We start from the raw sequence: 22,000 nt of genomic DNA, 5'->3' as shown, positions 1-22,000 counted from the left end.
TTCTAACAGAAGGAGTCTAAGGGACGAGGACAGATGAGAAAAAGTGGGAAAAATGGTGTTTGCACACTTCTGGTGAAGTTTTCCAGGAAGCTAAGGGATTACTGCCAGTCTGGACTTGCTGAGCAAAAGGTAAGAGACTTTTTCTTTTCTTTTTTAAAGACATGTCTGCCATGTTTTCCCTGGGACAGGAAGTCAGAGAGACCTGCAGGTATTGCCGGGGCGAGGGCCGCCTATGTGGGTCAGTGGACAGATTATTACAGAGGCACAGAAACCCGGTGCAGCAGGATTCTTGTGTGAACGCCGTGTCTGATGTGTGCCGGGGGGGGGGCTTTCCATCAAGTCAGTATAATTCTAGTCAAGCTAATCGAGGCTAACGGGTGCTAATTACACCAATTACATAATTACACAAAGGTCACATGGTAGCGTCTGGCTGTTGTCCGCTGTAGCTCTCCGTGCTGTTGTCAGCATGACCTGCTTCTGAACTCAGAACCGGGAACGTGTGGCGGCAGGTACGAGGTAGGGAAGTTAAGATCTTTACAAGTTGGATAGGGGACGCTGGACATTAATCGGCGTTTGTTTTGAGAAAATAAAACGGATTTAAAAGATGCTGTGGGGGTTGTTGTGTGTTGGTATTTGTTTGGAGGACGTCTCCAAGGAGTTGCTCATGCCATCTGCAGATGGAAAAGGTGAACTCATGAGGATTACCTGTGGGGGTGGGTGTGTGTGTGTGTTTGCGCGCCCTAGGCAAGTTGGTGTGTACCAGGTTTTTGTATCCTAATGGAGGACCATTAGCACCATAATGTCCCCATTAGAATACAAAAACCTGAAACCACCTACCTGTGGGGACATTTTATGGGTTCCCATGAGGGAAAGGGTCTATTTCAGGGTTATGACTTGGTTTTAGGGTTAAGGTTAGAATAAGAATTAGGTTAAGGTTAGGGTAAGGGTTAAGGTTAGAATAAGGATTAGTTTAAGGTTATGGTAAGGGTTAAGGTTAGAATTATGTTAAGGGTTAGAATAAGGATTAGGTTATGGTAAGGGTTAAGGTTAGAATTAGGTTAAGGTTAGAATAAGGATTAGGTTAAGGTTAGAATTAGGATTAGGTTAAGGTAAGAATTAGGTTAAGGTTATGGTAAGGGTTAAGGTTAGAATTAGGTTAAGGGTTAAGATTAGAATTGTTGTGCTCGCGCACCAGAACCTGACCCGTGTGGCGAAACCCAAGACAGACAGACACGAGATGACTTCAAAAGCTACAAAGGGAGGTTTTATTGTGGGAGGGAAATGTATGGTGAAAAAAGGCGTTCTGTTAGTGGGATGTGTGAATAAACTATGTGTGGTGTCCCGTGGTTTGCGTGAATAACTATGTGTGAGTGTTTTTAGCCAATGTGTGGTGCGGTATGTAAATGACCAGGAGGTGTTGAAAAAATGTGCGTGCACCTGGCGAGAAAGTCCAGTCCGTGATCCAAGGGGGGTTGTCCGAGAAAGTCCAGGTCCGAGATCCGGGAAGTCGAGTCCGAAAGGTGGGGTCCAGATAGAGGGACAAGGGGGGAGATCGCAGGAGAGGTCCGGGGAGAAACGTGAAGGTCGCTGGGGACGAGGGAGACGCGGGGAGCCGTGGAAATCGCGGAGGGAGAGTCTTGGGAGGAAACAGAGACACGAAGATAAGACACTGGGGAATAAACAGAATGCAAGGAACGCTGGAGGGCTTGTCAGAACTTTACCGCAGGGGTTCAGTACGTCGAAGCACTGAGAGGCGTTCTGGGAGGCTTCTTGTAGAAGGCTGCCTGATTGCCACAGGTGTGCCTGATGGATGATGGCAAACACCTGGTGCAGTGCAGCGCTCGTCTCCTCAGAGCGCGAGCCGAGCGCTCGGATGTTTCCGGCACGTCCGAGCTGGGGGAGTGGCTTGAACGTGCCGGGGAGGCAGCTCGGGGCGGTGTAAGAACAACAAGAATTAGGATTAGGTTAAGGTTAGAATAAGGATTAGGTTAAGGTTAGGGTAAGGGTTAAGGTTAGGCATGTAGTTATGATGGTCAAGGGCTAGGGAATGAATGTAGTCAGGGAGGGGTCCCCACAAGTACAGGTTGACATGGTGTGCGTGTGTGTGTGTGTGTGTGTGTGTGAAATGGATCTGATGACGTCAGCAGACACTCATGTTGATGTCACTGTGTTTTCCTCATGCATTTTTCAGCATGGAAAATCACAGCGTGCCTGGCTTTCAGCGTCAGCGGCAGTGTAAAGTGGTATCGATCAGCCCATTATTTATCCGTATCGCTGTACTGACCCACTTCAAGGATGTGTTGGGAGAAAGTGCTTTTGTGGCTGTGCAAAGTGGTCTGGATCCATACACATCAATGTTGCTGCTAGCCAATCCTTGTGTATATAACTGAAGTTTGTTAGGTTGTAGTGTTGTTATTCTATGTTAAGTACACTGAGAGCCACGAAACCAGAGGCACATTCCATGTATGTACAAACCTACATGGCCAAAAACCATGATTCTGATCTGATTCTAACTCAGTTTTCAACTATCGTCATGTCTTATATTTGACCTCATGAGGTGGCCAGTCCTCCTCTGTAGTACTACAATATCTATAGTCTGTTACCTATCTCAGTACTAGGCAACATGAAAAATATCATCATAATAATCATTGGAAATTTTACACAATATGGATATGCATCATGGTTATATGATTACATGGTTATGATAATTTTGCTTACAAAAACAAAAATACCATACTTAAGAATCAACTGAAATGGGTACCTGGGTAGGGTGGCGGTCTACTCCGTTGCCTACCAACACAGGAATCGGCGGTTTGAATCCCCGTGTTACCTCCGGCTTGGTTGGGCATCCCTACAGATACAATTGGCCGTGTCTGCGGATGGGAAGCCGGATGTGGGTGTCCTGGTCGCTGCACTAGCGCCTCCTCTGGTCGGTTGGGGCACCTGTCCAGGGGGGAGGGGGGAACTGGGGGGAATAGTGTGATCCTTCCATGCGCTAGTCCCCCTGGCGAAACTCCTCACTGTCAGGTGAAAAGAAGCGGCCGGTGACTCCACATGTATTGGAGGAGGCATGTGGTAGTCTGCAGCCCTCCCCGGATCGGCAGAGGGGGTGGAGCAGCAACCGGGATGGCTCGGAAGAGTGGGGTAATTGACCGAACACAATTGGGGAGAAAAAATTAGGGGGAAAGACAAATATAAGAACCTCATCACGTCAAACTGTTTGGTAACGTAAAGTATAATATCAATCTAAGACTGGTTTTCAAATAATACTCCCATTAATAATACTTAAGATCCCATTTTGTAAGAAATGTTATAGTTGTCATTATCATTAATTTAGACAAACTGTGTATCACAATATGACACTATGTGAAGTGGTTCCTGATAGCGTGGCATTGAAAGAAGATAAATGATAGTGGAGTATTGGCCAGCCTTACTCTGGCTCATCTTACATGTGACCTTCTGCTGCAGTGTGTTCAGCATTACAACTTATTCTACTGTCACTGTACTTGATGGTTAAAGTGAATGACAACAATAATCAGTGATTAAAGCCACAAGCGGCGTTGGGAGGGGTCCAAGCATTGGCACTGTTGCGCCCCCTATGGAGCAATTTGAATGGTTTTGTCCTCATGATCATATACCTTCACCCAACGTAAATAATTAACGCTATGATACGTAGGGGCCTTTTATACACCTAGGCTGTAATAGACTACCGTTTCAACATGAAACTAAACCGCTGTTGGTAATGTAATAAAGACTGAAGAATCTTGCTTCAGAAACAGTAGCCTACCCGAGTTTCCAACTAGATATGACAATGTCGGATTACTTGGGTCGCCTGTGTCCTACACGATTACCGTAATTTTTTAAAATGTCGTAACACTTCCATTGCTTCAGAAACATGTGCCAGAGTTTCCAAAACCGGACCAGACGGTGTCTGATTTCTTGTGTCCTAGCCGACTGCCGTAAAAAGAAAAAGTATGTCGTTATACCCAGGTGTCCTGGTGTGTGGTATGTAGAGCTGCAGCGCTTCCACACCAAATAAGTCAAAATAGCGGGCAAACTATATGACTGACATAGGTGGTCCCAATAGTAAAGTTGTTGAGCACATTGAGATGCATGGGTCGATTAAGTGTTGTGTTGATCTGACTTATGCTGTGGGAGTTATGGCCTTTTAAGCATGACCCTTTGTTATAGCGCCACCATCTGGCTGACATGGGTGATTTGTAGTGCCAGAGTAGTGGGGGGCCGTATGAATGCACCTACCAAATTTGGTTGGTCTAGGACTTATGGTTGCTGAGCCTCAGCCGCTTTTAGCTGAGAAACCGCGCCCAAACTAATACAAGTCAAAATGGCGGGCAAACTATATGGCTGACATACACTCACCGGCCACTTTATTAGGCACACCTGTCCAACTGCTCGTTAACGCAAATTTCTAATCAGCCAATCGCATGGCAGCAACTCAATGCATTTAGGCATGTAGACATGGTCAAGACGATCTGCTGCAGTTCAAACCGAGCATCAGAATGGGGAAGAAAGGTGATTTAAGTGACTTTGAACGTGGCATGGTTGTTGGTGCCAGACGGGCTGGTCTGAGTATTTCAGAAACTGCTGATCTACTGGGATTTTCACGCACAACCATCGCTAGGGTTTACAGAGAGTGGTCCGAAAAAGAGAAAATATCCAGTGAGCGGCAGTTCTGTGGGCGAAAATGCCTTGTTGATGCCAGAGGTCAGAGGAGAATGGCCAGACTGGTTCGAGCTGATAGAAAGGCAACAGTAACTCAAATAACCACTCATTACAACCGAGGTATGCAGAAGAGCATCTCTGAACGCACAACACGTCGAACCTTGAGGCAGATGGGCTACAGCAGCAGAAGACCACACCGGGTGCCACTCCTGTCAGCTAAGAACAGGAAACTGAGGCTACAATTCGCACAGGCTCACCAAAATTGGACAACAGAAGATTGGAAAAACGTTGCCTGGTCTGATGAGTCTCGATTTCTGCTGCGACATTCGGATGGTAGGGTCAGAATTTGACGTCAACAACATGAAAGCATGGATCCATCCTGCCTTGTATCAACGGTTCAGGCTGGTGGTGGTGGTGTAATGGTGTGGGGGATATTTTCTTGGCACACTTTGGGCCCCTTAGTACCAATTGAGCATCGTGTCAACGCCACAGCCTACCTGAGTATTGTTGCTGACCATGTCCATCCCTTTATGACCACAGTGTTCCCATCTTCTGATGGCTACTTCCAGCAGGATAACGCGCCATGTCATAAAGCTCGAATCATCTCAGACTGGTTTCTTGAACATGACAATGAGTTCACTGTACTCAAAGGGCCTCCACAGTCACCAGATCTCAATCCAATAGAGCACCTTTGGGATGTGGTGGACCGGGAGATTCGCATCATGGATGTGCAGCCGACAAATCTGCAGCAACTGCGTGATGCTATCATGTCAATATGGACCAAACTCTCTGAGGAATGTTTCCAGTACCTTGTTGAATCTATGCCACGAAGGATTAAGGCAGTTCTGAAGGCAAAAGGGGGTCCAACCCAGTACTAGCAAGGTGTACCTAATAAAGTGGCCAGTGAGTGTATGTGGTCCCAATAACAAAGTTGTAGAGCACATTCAGATGCATAGGTCTGTGCAGTTTTGTGTTGATCTGACTTATGGTGTGGGAATTACGCATGACCCTTTGTTATAGCGCCACCATCTGGCTGACATAGGTGATTTGTGGTGCCTGAGTAGTGGGGGGCCATAGGAATCCACGTACCAAAGTTGGTTGGTCTAGGACTTACGGTTGCTGAGCCTCACACACTTTTAGCGGAGAAAAATAATAATAATCCTAACAAATACAATAGGGTTCCACCAGCTTCGCTGCTTGGACCCCTAATAATACTAATACTCAGTAAGCAACAAAAATCAATTTAATAGTCACAGTAACAGATGTAGGTAAAAGGTAGACAAATAGTAGAACTAGCAAACATATTTAACAGAAAGATAATCGATATTTGTTTTATCTTCTACTGTTTTTTGCTTCTTGTGGTCTGATGCTGTTTATGATTACACTCATAATATATAAAATACTGAATCTTACATTTAGAGAGTTAACAAATATGCAACTCATTGTTTTCTTGGTCATCATTTTCTGCATTTTCTAGTTTGTGTGCGTGTTGTGCGTGCACGCACGTGTGAATGCATGTGTGACTGCCACAACTTACTGACAGACAGAATAGTTTAAGTGCTTTTCAGTGACTTGCCTTGAACCACAAACTCTCAGTCCGCAGCTACCACTCGACTGTGTGTTGTCTGATAAGAATTGGTTGTTAGGCGTTTTTTTTTTAATTTGCTGATTAGGAACTAGGGTGAGGTCAACATAGGTTCAGTCACCTATCAGCACTTACATCAACTACCATCCTACTCAACCTCCTGAAATCACCTCACATATTCCTTTCATTTATATGTATGTGTACACACACATATACACGTGTGTGTGTGTGTGTGTGTGTGTGTGTGTGTGTGTGTGTGAGACCTTTTGTAAACAGCCAGCATTCCACCACCCTGCACCAACTAGCTAGCCAAAAAAGAAAAGGAATGCACATGTTCTTATAAGATAAGGCAAAGTAAATTTTATCAATCTTTTTTTTTTTTTTTTTTTGGGAGGCGGCAGAAAAAACCCACTATCTGGTTTGACAAGGTTTTGCAGACATGTGCAGACCAGGCAGATCAGCAGTCAGTTGTCGTCGCCATGCGACACGGCCATAATATCGTTTAGTATCTCAAATCTTCATTTCAAGGTCTGACAGACATTAGAATAGATCCAATCGAAACGCAGTTTAGAGGAGGTGTCTAACTGAACTCGGAGTTTGCAGTGTGTGTAATTTGATGCACCACAACAACCATGTGTGTGTCTGTGTGTGTTTATGTTTGTTATATTTCACGGTAGGAGTATGCACGCATGTCCAAACCATAAAGGACAGGTGCTGTGCTGAAAGCGAGCAGTTTAGGAAATAATAATAAAAAAAGAAAATACACAGCTCGCACACTGCAGGCCTCCAACGTCCACTTATGTATAGCAGCAATGCAGAATGCAAGCTGCTTCTTTGTGTATTTCATTATTTTTCTTGTTTTATTTCATGGACCTTGTGAGATGATGGACATTCACTGAAGTGTTTTGACGTGTTTGTGTTGTTCTCCTCTCTAGGTGGAGCCCTCGCCAATGAAGACCACATGGTACTGGCCCCTGGACTTGGTGAGGCTCGCTCATTAACCCTGCACAGAGGCCAACACACATACTTTATTAGCCTGTAATGAGTTACGGGGTGCTATGGCTGTTGTTTACAACATGTCAGAAACCCAGTAAAGAAGCTTAATTTTCTGCCTTTGGCACACGTGGAAGGCCAGCAGCTCACCCTGACATAACGGATTATATCTCAGCTGTTTTTTAGATAGTGACCCTTGCATAAAGCCGATTGTGGATCTGTGGCTGGATCCTCCTAAAATGAACTCTGACAGCTCTCAGATTTGGACCAGTTGTGTTTCGTCTAGGGAAGCACCGATATCACCTCTTCTTTTTTTTCAGAGCATGTACAAGTACATACATTTGGGTACTTGCTGATGCCGAGTACGGATACGAGTACTTAATAATACCGTTATAGTTCTAACAATGACCTTTAAAACTTGTTTTATTTTCATCAGATGCTCCTCACTTTCTGACTGTAGCAAATTAAATGTACAACACGATGCTGTTGCTGACATTTTAACATTCAACTTTGTGTTTTCCTGAACAAACATGACAAGGGCACACATTTCACTTAAATGTGACCTGGAACACATGCTACTCCTGTTTTTGCCTTGTCTGGATTTATTTATTTGTGAAGCACCTTGTGGCATTGTTTTAGAAAAGTGCTATATAAATACAATTATTATGATTATCATTATTCCCAGCAGGCCGCGACCCCAACTGGGATAAGCGGCTTGGATAACGGAATAGAATGGGATTATTATTATTATTATTATTATTCAGCAGAACAACTGAATGACGTAATCATATGGTGTTGCCAGGCACGGGCGCAGCGTGTCGCATGGGTGGGGCGGAGCGTTTTTCTTTTCTTTTCTTTTTTTTACCTGCTACGTCATCTGCATCCGTGTTTTTTTTAAATATTTTTATTGAACATTGTTCATATTCATGTACAGATTCTTGAAGAAAGTTCATTATAAAACAAACATGGCAAATATACATTCCATCCAAAAATACATAGATATATCCAAAGTGCCAAAGGGAACAGTATGTAAACATTTCTAAACAGTATATCAGGAAGTACACAGAGATTGAATGTCACATGACAAATATACGGTAATGTATTATGAAAATAAGGGTATAAACAATAATAAATTAAATACATGAAATACACTAATTGAAAATAATAAAACATAGTCCATCATACAAGGGGTAATTAATAAGGATATCAGTCTTCTGATTCAGTGGGAAAATGTCTTAACACCTCATAAATTTTTAGAGCTTTTGTGTCGGTCATTAGTTTTAAAGATTTCAAGTATAATCTAAATTCATTTAAAAAAACAACAAATTTGGGTGATGACTTAAAGTATCTATTTTTATGAATAAAGAATTTAGCTAAGCAGAGGATTACATTACAACAGAGTTCATCGTTTTTGTTTTGCAATATCATACCAAATGTTATATTGTCTCTAGAAATCGAAGTTGGAAAGGACAAAATCCTTTGCTTTATCCATTTGTGAACGTCAAGCCAGAACACAAGTACCACACCACATGAGAAAAATACATGGTCCGTAGTTTCTATGTCATTTTCACAAAATGAACATATATTATCGTCAAACCCAAACCGTGATCTAAGTAGTTCTTTGGAGGGATATATGTTATTCATAATTTTGAAGTGTATCTGCATCCGTGTTGCGTGTGGTCGCGTGTTTTCTGCAGCATTGCGTGCATATTGACTTTTGCCAGGTGATAATGCAGTTGGGTATACAGGGCTTGGACGCGTAGGCTGTATTACCCGGTGCTGAATTAATTAACTAGTGTTTTAACTACAGGATCATGACTACACACTGATTTATCTGATTTATTTCAATGTGCGATAGAAAAAAACCCCCACAAGGTAGCATTTCTGTGTCACATTGCCTCTGGTACAATGAAGAATTTATTTCAATCAGTTTTAAACAGACTGTACTCATTTTTTAGACAGTTCTACGCACCTTTTAACCTGTTGAGGCAGAAGTGAAGCAGAAAACGTGGCTGGCACGCAACCACACGCAACACAGTCGTAGTGTAGCAGGTAAAAGAAACGCCCCGCCCCGCCCATGTGACGTACAGCAGCCGTGCTTGCGCTCATCCACACTACACGCGCTTGGAACTATTTCATTACTCGCTCCATTTGGTCAAATGACACATCGACGTGTCCATCTGCTTCTCGGCATATCTGCCTCCATCTCCTCCTCTTCCCGTACGAATGGTGAGAAAAGGCACGACTCATTTGTAACAATTTTTACTGGAATTGTCTAGTCTGGTATCAGGTGCAGTTTTATCGGAGTAGTTTTACGAGTACGAGTACATGAGGACAGTGTCGGACCGATACCCGATACTGGTATCGGTGCATCACGCAAATGACTATCGGTGACTCTCGCAAACAGGGGACGAAATCATTTGTGGCACGCAAAGTTAACTTCTGGTTTATTCCAGAAAATAAAACAATTGCTGAGTTTTTCTCTTTCCCCCTCTCCTCGAGAACACGATGAACATATTGATAACTAGTGAGGCAGCCATATCAAAACCCAGAACACACATGTATGAACTGTTTCTGTCAAAGTGAATGTGTGACAGCTGAACTTCAGTGTTAGTGTTGTGATGAGCAAAAGACAACTGTAATTGTTGATCCTTTTATTTGTGTCTGATTATTAATTTGCTGGTAAATGGTTTGATTGCGACCTCTGGTTTACGGACGATTGCTGTTGTGTTACATTGTGATTTTTCACCTACGGCATGCAAAGTATATGGGCATTTCTGCTGAGTGGTTGTAATGAGGTGATTGTTTTTGAAAGCCACAGTATAAATTATAACTTGAGTTACAACACAAGTTATAACATAGTCGTTTAATGATATTAAAGATATGCATAAATTATGACAATATGTTTGGTGCATATCGATGTAGTGATAGATACCAGGACCTCTCCCTTTATTGGCTCCCTATAAGCCAAAACTCAAACATAGTGCTCAGCAGGGCAATTATCAGCAGAGAAATAGTAGTTTTGATACATCTTTGATAGAAACAGTGCAGGCGTAAAAAAAACTCTTCAGAATCCTGTCAAATCATCTGATCGAGTTAAAATCCAAATCAAAAGCCAAATAAAATTCTAATGTCATCCAATTCTCCAAGTGCCTTCAGCAAAAATCGTTCCCTGAAGCGTCAGTCAGTGTCATGAATTATCTTAATCTAGTCATTCTCCTTCTCTTCAGTCCAAAGTAGTGGAGGAAGAGGACGATGGAATTATCTACACAGTGGTGCTCAAACAACAGCACAGCTCCCCCACCAGTCCAGTGGTAAGAACTATTCCCACTGTGTGAGTGAACATGGTTGGTCAAGACTGATGGAAACATCTGACAGCAGAGCTGAGTAGAAGACACAGAGCTGCCAATGTACCACAGATGGATGGACAGACAGACGAGAAAGACAGAGAAAACAGACACACAAGAAAGAGAAGACAGGCAAGAAAGACAGACCTACAGAGAAGACAGACAGACAGACAGACAGTCAAAGTGACAGACAGACAGACAGAGAAAACATACATACAAGAAAGAGAAGACAGACAGACAGACAAGACAGGTGGATGGACAAACAGAAAAAGACAGACAGATAGACAGAACAGACAGACACAGAAGACAGACAGATACAGAGACAGACAGACAAACAAACAAGATAAGACAGACAGCCAGACGGGTATATACACTACCGTTCAAAAGTTTGGGATCACCCAAACAATTTTGTGTTTTCCATGAAAAGTCACACTTATTCACCACCATATGTTGTGAAATGAATAGAAAATAGAGTCAAGACATTGACAAGGTTAGAAATAATGATTTGTATTTGAAATAAGATTTTTTTTACATCAAACTTTGCTTTCGTCAAAGAATCCTCCATTTGCAGCAATTACAGCATTGCAGACCTTTGGCATTCTAGCTGTTAATTTGTTGAGGTAATCTGGAGAAATTGCACCCCACGCTTCCAGAAGCAGCTCCCACAAGTTGGATTGGTTGGATGGGCACTTCTTTGAGCAGATTGAGTTTCTGGAGCATCACATTTGTGGGGTCAATTAAACGCTCAAAATGGCCAGAAAAAGAGAACTTTCATCTGAAACTCGACAGTCTATTCTTGTTCTTAGAAATGAAGGCTATTCCATGCGAGAAATTGCTAAGAAATTGAAGATTTCCTACACCGGTGTGTACTACTCCCTTCAGAGGACAGCACAAGCAGGCTCTAACAGGTACTATTTAATGAAGATGCCAGTTGGGGACCTGTGAGGCGTCTGTTTCTCAAACTAGAGACTCTAATGTACTTATCTTCTTGCTCAGTTGTGCAACGCGGCCTCCCACTTCTTTTTCTACTCTGGTTAGAGCCTGTTTGTGCTGTCCTCTGAAGGGAGTAGTACACACCGGTGTAGGAAATCTTCAATTTCTTAGCAATTTCTCGCATGGAATAGCCTTCATTTCTAAGAACAAGAATAGACTGTCGAGTTTCAGATGAAAGTTCTCTTTTTCTGGCCATTTTGAGCGTTTAATTGACCCCACAAATGTGATGCTCCAGAAACTCAATCTGCTCAAAGAAGTGCCCATCCAACCAATCCAACTTGTGGGAGCTGCTTCTGGAAGCATGGGGTGCAATTTCTCCAGATTACCTCAACAAATTAACAGCTAGAATGCCAAAGGTCTGCAATGCTGTAATTGCTGCAAATGGAGGATTCTTTGACGAAAGCAAAGTTTGATGTAAAAAAAATCTTATTTCAAATACAAATCATTATTTCTAACCTTGTCCAAGTCTTGACTCTATTTTCTATTCATTTCACAACATATGGTGGTGAATAAGTGTGACTTTTCATGGAAAACACAAAATTGTTTGGGTGATCCCAAACTTTTGAACGGTAGTGTACATAAATACATGCACGTGAAAATATTCACAAACCATAACACATACGTCCTTTATCCAAAGGCTTTCTCTCTCAGCTTCATCATAACTGTTATAACCTTCAACCCTCATACTGCCCTCCTCCTCCTCCCCAGTCCGGGACCTCCCGCTCTCAGTTTATAAAAGCAGGAACGGAGGAGAAACTGGTTCTTCACCTCCTACACTCCTTCTCTATGGGAGACTCTTCCTTTGTCACCATCTTCCTTTCCACCTATCGCTCCTTCACCTCCACCAAGAGAGTTCTGGACATCCTCATTAACAGGTAGGGTACAGTTTTTATTCTATTCTATTCTATTCCACAAATCAAAGATGGCAGAAACTTTTGAAGACCACAAGGCCTTAGGATATGCTACTGAGCTGTACCGAGCTCAGTAAAGTTTAGTCTTTTTCATTCACATATGTTGAAATTATAGTATACAGTATCTTAAAGAGACAGATGGACAGATAGTGTGGTGACAGTTTACTGGATACACACAGACCCCTTTTTCTGTGTCCTAGTGTACAGGGCTCCAGATGGCGACTAAAATGGTCACTAATGTGACTAACTTTTTAATTGTGCAACCATTTTTTCTGACAGTTGCCACCATTACCCACAAGCACACACAAAAAAAAAGAAATTGGAAATGGCCGTGCATTTCGTGTACTGAACTCTCGTCTCCTCTTGCGCCTGCGTCTACCTGACCTATCGCGCGAACTCCTGTACGGTTTCCAGACATAAACTCCTCTGCCCGCCTGTACTGCGGCTGCTGAAGCGGCGGCAGGGCAGAGGAACAGGTGCAGTGGTTGAAGATAGTTTAACGTCACGTTTATCGGGTTAAAATGTTGAAGCGTTAGCTTTATGAACGGTGCTTAATTTACTTCGATGTGGTTTAGTTCGCTGTAGTTTGAATTTAGAAGTTAGACGTAGCAGGGTTCGAATTACGGGGGAGCCAACATGAGCCTCCTTGAAAGCCTATTTTGAGAAATTTAGGGGTAGCTCTGAAACATCGTCCATTTTTGTGTAACATATTAGAGATTTTCTATTTTTCTGTAAATTAAGGTTCCTTAAATGAATAATAATAGTAAAAATATGCCAATGTTGTGTTTATTCGCTCTTTACATTCCAGTTTCCGAACATTCGTCTCCGCTATAATAAACATAATGCTGTGTCTGTTCCTGCTGTGGCCATCCCTGCGTGGCGGCGCACTAACAAATAAAACCGGGTACGTCACCACCTGAACTTCACTGAGTTGGCTAGTTAAACAAGTTAGCTTAACTAATACCGTATGTGAATGGTAAATCGTTAAAAAAACGATGGTTTATTCGGTATAAAACAAGACTCCAGGCCCATGTGGTCGCTTCTTAAGATAAGAATCAGGGAATTACTTGTTTGAGCTCTGCATGTGTTGTGTGTGAGGACTGGCCCTAGTCCTATTTACTAGTGTGGTGACCCACATCTATATAACTAGAGACATTCACCTAAGAGGACAGTGTACCTTTAAGGGAAGAGGTGAGGGGTCAGATAATGCACTTCCGCTTCCGGTACACAGTTCAGTGTCGTTTTCGAACGTATGACATGCTAAGTTGGAGTTAGTAAACTACCTCGACTACGTCTACTCTCACGTCTCCTGTCTCGTTGTTTTCTAACTCCACATTGGTGACCCCGACGTGATCGAACTACTAATACGAGTATGTCTGACAACGACGACGCCGGTGCTAACAACATGGCTATTGCTAACGCTAGCATTTACACCGCTACTGTGAAGCTACCCGATTTTTGGCAGCATAATCCACGGCCGTGGTTTCAACATGTGGAAGCCCAGTTCCAGCGGAGAGGGATAACGCAGGATGCAACGCAGTACTTCCACGTAGTGGCGGCGTTAGACGCATCGACAACGGCGATAGCAATGACACTATTGGAAGCTCCGCCAGCTGCTGGCAAGTACGATGCTATAAAGACATTCCTCCTGAAACTATTTGAACTGTCGGAGCTGGAGAAGGCAGACCGTTTACTGTCCCCGAATGGCCTCGGCGACGGCAAACCGTCTGAGTTAATGGAAAAAATGCTGTCTGTGCTGGGATCGGCTGATCCGGCCTTTCTTTTCACACACATTTTTCTGAGGCAGCTCCCCACACCTGTACGCACAGCACTGGCCAGTCCTCCTCTCGCCGCCTCCAAGGACTACCGCTCTCTGGCTGCTGAAGCAGACAGGGTTTTCCTGGCCAACCGGCAACAGTTTGTGCATGTCCTGCTACCCCACCAGACCGCCCCACCACCACCTGTGTACGACTATATGGACACCGCGGCTGCGGTGACAGCCCGCCGCCAACCTGACGACGGGCTCTGTTATTACCATGCCAGGTTTGGGGCAAAAGCAAAACGGTGTCGCAAACCCTGCAGTTACAGGGTTCAGGGAAACGCCAAGGCCGGCGCTCGTTAACGGCTATGGGCGCCGGCCGTGACTGCAAGCTGTTGTTCATCAGAGACTCCTTGTCGGGCCGGCGGCTGCTGGTTGACTCTGGCGCTCAACGCAGCATACTACCAGCACAAGCTGTGGACACAATGACCGACAGTCACGGCCCCCAGATGGACGCCGCCAACGGCACGTCCATTCGGACGTACGGTATCAGACATGTGGACGTGTGTTTTGGCGGCCGACGTTTCGGCTGGGACTTTGTGATGGCTGCTGTATCCACCCCGCTCCTAGGTGCGGATTTCCTCTGTGCTTTCAACCTGCTGGTGGATGTTAAAAACTGTCGCGTGATTGATGCCGTCTCTTTTGCGTCATACCCCTGCACGCTTGGGGGCGCTGGAGCGCTGTGCCTCGCTAACACACTCTCCACCGGGGATCCATACCAACGCCTGCTCGCCAATTTCCCCGAGCTCACCACACCCACCTTCTCCTCGGCGGTGGCCAAGCACGGCGTGGAACATCATATCATCACAGTGGGCCCCCCAGTTTACGCCCGGGCCCGACGCCTCGACTCGGCCAAGCTCGCAATAGCCAGGGAGGAGTTTTCGACTATGGAGCGCCTCGGCATTGTCCGCCGTTCTGACAGCCCGTGGGCTTCCCCTCTTCACATGGTTACTAAGCCCAACGGGGGTTGGCGCCCGTGCGGGGACTACCGTCGCCTAAACAATGCCACGACCCCCGACCGGTACCCCATACCGCACATACAAGATTTCTCTACCCACCTGGCGGGCGCTGCCATCTATTCCAAAATCGACTTAGTGCGGGGGTATCACCAAGTGCCGGTCCACCCACTGGATGTCCCAAAAACGGCTGTCATCACACCCTTTGGGCTCTTTGAGTTTTTACGTATGCCTTTCGGCCTTAAAGGGGCGGCGCAGACGTTTCAACGCCTTATGGATTCTGTGCTCCGCGACATGCCATTTTTGTTTGTGTACTTAAGACGACATCCTCGTGGCCAGCGCGTCGGCGGAGGAACACAGGACGCACCTCAGACAGCTGTTTGACAGGCTCAGCGAACACGGCCTCATCATCAACCCAGCTAAGTGTCAGTTCGGGGAGTCGTCCATCACCTTCCTCGGGCACCACATCACTCCACAGGGGGCCGTTCCCCTCCCTGCCAGGGTTGAGGCTGTCACCATGTTCCCCCGCCCCCGCACTGTACAGTCGCTGCAGGAATCCTGGGCATGGTGAACTTTTATAACCGTTTCCTGCCCCGTGCCGCCCACATCATGCGTCCCCTGTATGAGGCCCTGCGGGGTAAGAAGTCTAAGGACGAGCTGGACTGGTCTTCGGGGATGGACGAGGCTTTTGTGGCCGCCAAGACCACGCTGGCCAACGCTGCGCTGCTAGCTCACCCGTCGCCTGCCGCCCCCATAGCCCTTACAACGGATGCCTCCGACTACGCCGTGGGGGCCGTGTGTGAGCAGTGGGTGGGGGGGGGGCTGGCAGCCGTTGGCGTTCTTCAGTAAACAACTCCGTGAGAGCGAGCGCAAATACAGCACCTTTGATAGGGAACTACTGGGTCTCTTCCTCGCAACCAGACACTTTAGGTTCCTATTGGAGGGCCGACAGTTCACCGCTTTCGTGGACCACAAACCGCTGACGTTCTGTATGGCCAAAACCTCAGAACCGTGGTCTGGGCGTCAGCAGCGCCATCTCGCGGCGGTTTCCGAGTTTACCACGGACATACAACACGTGTCGGGCAAGGATAACTTCGTCGCCGACTGCCTTTCACGGGCGGTTGTTAACGCCGTTCACTTGGGACTCGACTACGCCGCTATGGCAGCGGACCAAGCCAAGGACGCGACCGTTCAAGACTACCGGTCGACCCCTACGGCGCTACGGCTGGAGGACGTGACGTTCGACGCGGCCAACACCACCCTCCTCTGTGACATCTCCACCGGTCAACCGCGCCCCCTGGTGCCTACTTCCTGGCGGCGCCGAGTTTTCGACACCGTCCACGGCCTTTCCCACCCGGGAGTGAAGGCCTCGACCAAGCTGGTGAGCGTCAAGTTTGTTTGGCCTGGGCTCCGTAAGGATGTTAGAGCCTGGGCCGGCTCGTGTGTGGCGTGCCAACGCGCCAAGGTGCACCGCCATACCAAGGCCCCTTTGGCGCCGTTTGTGGTTCCAGAGAGGCGGTTTGACCACGTCAATGTTGACCTGGTGGGTCCCCTGCCCCCCTCCCGTGGTTATACGTTCCTCCTCACTATTGTGGACAGGGCCACCAGGTGGCCAGAGGCTATTCCCTTGTCCTCCACGACGGCAGCAGAGGTAGCACGGGCGTTCATCGGCTGCTGGGTGGCCCGTTTCGGCACGCCGGGTGACATCACGAGCGACCGGGGCTCCCAGTTTACCTCGGAGCTCTGGACGGCGGTCGCTGAGCACCTGGGGATGAAGATCCACCGCACTACGGCGTACAACCCGCAGAGCAATGGACTTTGTGAGCGGTTCCATCGGGACATGAAAGCCGCTCTGCGGGCAAGCCTCAAAGGCTGCGACTGGATGGACCGGCTCACATGGGTCATGCTCGGCCTGCGTTCGGCCCCGAAGGAAGACCTCCAGACCTCCTCCGCTGAGCTGGTGTATGGCCAGCCCCTGCGAGTTCCAGGGGAGTTTCTTCCGGATGCTACGGCTCCCTGGTCGGCCGCCTCTCACCTCAGTGCGTCCCGGAGCGCTGCCGGTGCCTTCGCTCCCGTTCCGATGTCTCAACACTGCCTCCCCCGGTCCTACGTCCCCAAGGATCTGCCATTGGCGAGGTACGTCTTCATTAGGCAAGACAGCCATCGGTCCCCGCTGCAGCCCCCATACGACGGGCCCTTCCGCGTCCTGGAGGCGGGGGATAAGAACTTTGTGGTGGACATGGGGGGCAGGCCGGAGCGGGTCGCTATAGACCGTCTCAAGCCCACTCACTTGGACATTGGGGAGCCAATGCAATTGGCCCTACCCCCGCAGCGGGGACGCCCTCCTAGGTCGGCCCCGGCACCTGCCTCTGTTCCTGCTTCGGCCCCGCCTATGGCCCGGGTTTTGGCCCCATCTGTTTCCCCTCCTGTGAAGCGCAGCCGCTATGGCCGCAGGGTCCGCCCCCCGACTCGTCACTTGTTTTCCCCGTGACTTGGCACTATGTCATTGACTGTTCTGTTGTAGAGTCTATTTTTATGTTCATGACTTGCGCTTTTGCTGTTTTGCATTGTTTTGTGTAGGTGAATTCTGGGGGGGCCTGTGTGGTGACCCACATCTATATAACTAGAGACATTCACCTAAGAGGACAGTATACCTTTAAGGGAAGAGGTGAGGGGTCAGATAATGCACTTCCGCTTCCGGTACACAGTTCAGTGTCGTTGTCGAACGTATGACATGCAAAGTTGGAGTTAGTAAACTACCTCGACTACGTCTACTCTCACGTCTCCTGTCTCGTTGTTTTCTAACTCCACACTAGGGACGTTTTTGTTACGATTATTGTGATTCTGTTCCCTAACCGTGACGCAATTGGTTTATTCTCTTTTTACCAGTACGTGTCGCAAATTGTGGTCACTCACTCACTCACTCACTCATGGACGACCTGAGAGGGACGTTCAAAGTTCCTCGGAATGGAAGGAGTCTCTTGTCTGTCCTTCGCTTTTCTCGACAGCCGTTCATCCGATCGACTTCGCACGTGTCGGGTGGCCGTGGGTCTGGACGGTTTCGTGCTTGTTGTCAGGTTGACTTGCATGATGTAGGACAGGAAAGACTAGCACAGCGCCACACGCACACGCCATGTGTGCTATGCACCTTGGTCCGTGTTCTTGGTCAGAAACTCAGCCACGCGGATACTGCGATTTTCAGTGCTCGTCGTTTATGGCTATTACTCACATCAAACTTAGCAAGGCCGGTTTGTAGGGCCACTGTTGCAACATACATGGACAGTTGAGGCCACACGTAACCAAAACTTGAGTTGAGATACAAAAAGAAAACCAGGAGCTAAATAACATGCGTCTATTCACAGCATGTGTGCCACTCAACTAACTCGAAGGCACTATCTGATGACGCTGCTCGTACGTTTTAAAGGCTAGTACGTTTTAAAGGTACATTTCCCAATTTCGACTGTCACAACCTGCATCCGCATGCTTGTGTCTTGTGTGGTATAGATTGTCACTTTATTAAGGCCTGTGGCGTTTCAATTCTATTTTTGCCAGGTATTGAACAAAAGTGTGATGGTTGCTGTATTGTGGTGTATTACCATAGGGATGTTACCTCCAGGATGTTTTACTATGCAGTAGGCATTTGCGTGTTGTATGGCTGTTGTCTCGCTGACCTATGTTTTGTGTAAAGTCCAACAATTGAGGCTGTGGGTATGTTCCAGAGTTCTCATGTGATTGCAACGGTGACATTTTTTCCTATCTCTGTTACCTGCATGGCTAGACTTTCATGTCACTTTTGCTGTTACTACATGTAGTAACAGCAAAATGTATTTTGCAGTAGCCCTGCATTTAACCATACACGTCCATTAATGCGCGTGCGTGTGACATGCGCAATAGCGCACCGGAAAATAGGGCTGCACTGAACGCCACTGTGGATGTGGCTAACTGCGTAGTTCGCCAACGTTAGCCAGCTGGCAAGAAAATGAAATGCGCAACTCCCCGCCCGTCCAAACCCGTCCTCCTCTACATCACATGCCGACGATGTCGAGACCAACTCGACAAGTTCTCAAGTGACATTCAGTCATCCCAGCCCGATTCAGTTGAATAGGGTTGAATAAAAATAAAATAAAAGAAGACAGGACATTTAAGTATTTATGGTAATATGGTTGCAGTATATAGAACATTGTGTAAAGAATATTGTGCAGACTGGAAGGCAGGCAGAGCAAACAGGCAGGCAGTACAGAGGGGGAAAAAAAGCCAGTGGAAGGCAGCCTTTCAACAATTTAACATGACATCACTATATTTTGGCTCTTGAAAATCTGATTTGGCTCCTAAATATTTTGGGTTTAGTAGCCAATTTTTAAAAAAAGTGTATGTGTGGCCGGAGCCCTGGTGTATGTCATAGCGACATGATTCATTGTCTCCCAGGTGCTGATAAAAACCTGTTCTGTTAAATACCTTTAAGTTGAAGTGGAGGTAATATTCTGAAGTATGAGTTTACAAAGTTTTCCATGAGAGTGAAAGAAACTTGAATCCACTCCAGAGCTCACTGCACAAGTCATACAAGTGTCTGTAACTAGATTTATCAGAAAGCATGACTAGTATTTACGACACAGCAGATGGTAATAAAGTCTGAGTGACATTTTCACATCTGTTTTTCTTTCTCTTCTTTTCGACTCTTTGTTTTGCTTGCAGGCTGGAGCACCCACCCGGAGCCGGAGCAAGCAGCCAGACGAGGCAATCTTTCAACAAGTGAGGCTTTCAAAATGCCACCAACCTCTTTGGGGAACTTTGAGTTTAGTCATGTTTTGTATGTGTTTTGGTTCATGTATACCAGTGCATGCATGCTTGTGCACGTGTGTATGTGTATACACACTTGTCTATGTGTGTGCGTGTTTGTATGCATGTTCAAAAACATGCATGTTCAAAACAAAGTTTTTGCTCCTGTTTATGAAGCTGTATTGGTGCACATTCCAGAGCTAACAGCATTTTCTTGTGTGTATTTTGTTTGTGTTTGCTGTGGTACTGCCTTCACTTACCTTTACATATGACAGCATGACAGTTCCTCACCTCATAAGCATAGGAGTTTAAAGGGACATTTCAGCAAATTTCTGACCTCATTTCCATATATTAGTCATAGCAATGGCATCGCTGTAATGTACACAATTCTTGTCATTGTTGTCTGTGACGTCGTGCTGTCGTCGAAAAGCTTGTGGCAGGAGAATGTCAATTTCTCCATCATAATGAATTACACCGGGGCGGTTATATTTTATAATCCTAGATTGACCACTACCATTTTACTGGATTTGCAAAAAATTTAAATTCCTTTGTAAAGGTGTAATTCCGTAAATTTTTTTAGATTAAAAATGCTATAATTGATACTTTTTCTTGCTGGTATTTTCATAGCAACAGCCATTTTATTAGCGTTCTGTTGTCAATGTATTAGCATTCTGTAATTTCTTATATATATATATATATATATATATATATATATATATATATATATATATATATATATACATATATATATGTATATATATATATATAGCGTTTTTTCCGAAACCGTCAATGGTGTTGAGTGCTCGACTAATGAGGAGCGGAATATCACCACGAATACAAGAAAAAAGATTTTAGTGCATAGCAGTAAATCTTTTTCCTGTATCTGTGTTGATATATATATATATATGCTATTTTTTATTGGTAGTGGCGGGGTCCACCATTCCTGTAAAGCATTCATATGTGATTGTGCCTGCATAGGAAATGTGTGGAGTCTGCCACAAAAGGAAAAGAAGAAGGAGAAACATGTCGAATGCACAAGAGAACGCAATAGCCACTAAAATACAAAGCTAAACATTGTCCAACGTTTAATTAGGTTCTATTAAATGTTTGATATGAATTGATATGTCGCTCTATATTGCCATGTTGGATGACATTGTGGATCAGTCTTCATTCTCCAAAATACAGATGCTATCGCTGGATTTTTTTGCCGGTGTTATAGCAAAATTAGCGACCGTTGAAAACTGTGACCGGTATGCGAACGTACTCTGTGCATTCAGGATCACTTTTGTTTCGATAAAACTTTGGGATTTGCATTTATATGGAAAAAAAAACTTGTGACCACCAGATGATGCCAAATCCACCAAGACGTTTGGTGGATTTGAAGACTTTTTTTTTAAATATCTCCATCCCCACAGGGCGGTGTGCACGGTGTTCAGCACCTGGCTGTCCGAATACCCTGAAGACTTCCAGGCCCTCGGGGAGCCGTCTCGTCTGCTGCGCCTGGCTCCCCTGCTGCCCCAGGACTCCTCCTCTGGGGCTGATCTCTGCTCTCGCCTCCTCAGGTTGGCTGAGGAGCTCAGCGAAAAGGCTCTTCTCTCAGAATCTCTCGCAGGTAGTTTTGATTTCAGCACCGAGCTTTGTGACCTACAGCAAGCTAGTAGGTAGCAGATGCAGTGGTTGTTGTAGAGAATCGACCTGCCACCACTGTGCCATCATCTCCAGTCAATAATAATGACCTCACATAACACCAAAGAACTTTATGGTACAGGTAGAGCTGGGTGATATGGGAAATATTAGTATCATGATAATCATAGGGAAATTTACATGATATCCATACACATCATATATATCTTCTTACATAATGCTAAAATACCATGTTTAAGAATCCGACTGAGGTGTGTTTCATTGAACTGTTTGGTAATGTAAAGTTTATAAAA

At 45.7% G+C, this 22,000-nt stretch overlaps 1 protein-coding gene across 2 annotated transcripts in view; it reads left to right on the top strand.

Moving 5' to 3' along the window:
• Positions 1-22,000, top strand: part of rgl2 (ral guanine nucleotide dissociation stimulator-like 2) — a 45,549-nt gene that overhangs the window by 7,970 nt on the left and 15,579 nt on the right. The window contains exons 3-8 of one of the 2 annotated variants that reach the window (XM_056285840.1): positions 7,204-7,251; positions 10,492-10,575; positions 12,310-12,476; positions 13,321-13,416; positions 19,980-20,036; positions 21,479-21,675. In XM_056285840.1, the coding sequence (XP_056141815.1) occupies positions 7,204-7,251; positions 10,492-10,575; positions 12,310-12,476; positions 13,321-13,416; positions 19,980-20,036; positions 21,479-21,675 (649 nt within the window). The remainder of the gene's footprint in view (positions 1-7,203; positions 7,252-10,491; positions 10,576-12,309; positions 12,477-13,320; positions 13,417-19,979; positions 20,037-21,478; positions 21,676-22,000) is intronic. The other variant, XM_056285841.1, reaches the window with a different exon arrangement.

The sequence above is a fragment of the Lampris incognitus genome, chromosome 9, assembly GCF_029633865.1.
Source record: "Lampris incognitus isolate fLamInc1 chromosome 9, fLamInc1.hap2, whole genome shotgun sequence".
In the NCBI taxonomy this organism is placed as follows: domain Eukaryota; kingdom Metazoa; phylum Chordata; class Actinopteri; order Lampriformes; family Lampridae; genus Lampris; species Lampris incognitus.
This window is presented reverse-complemented; position numbering and strand designations above follow the sequence as displayed.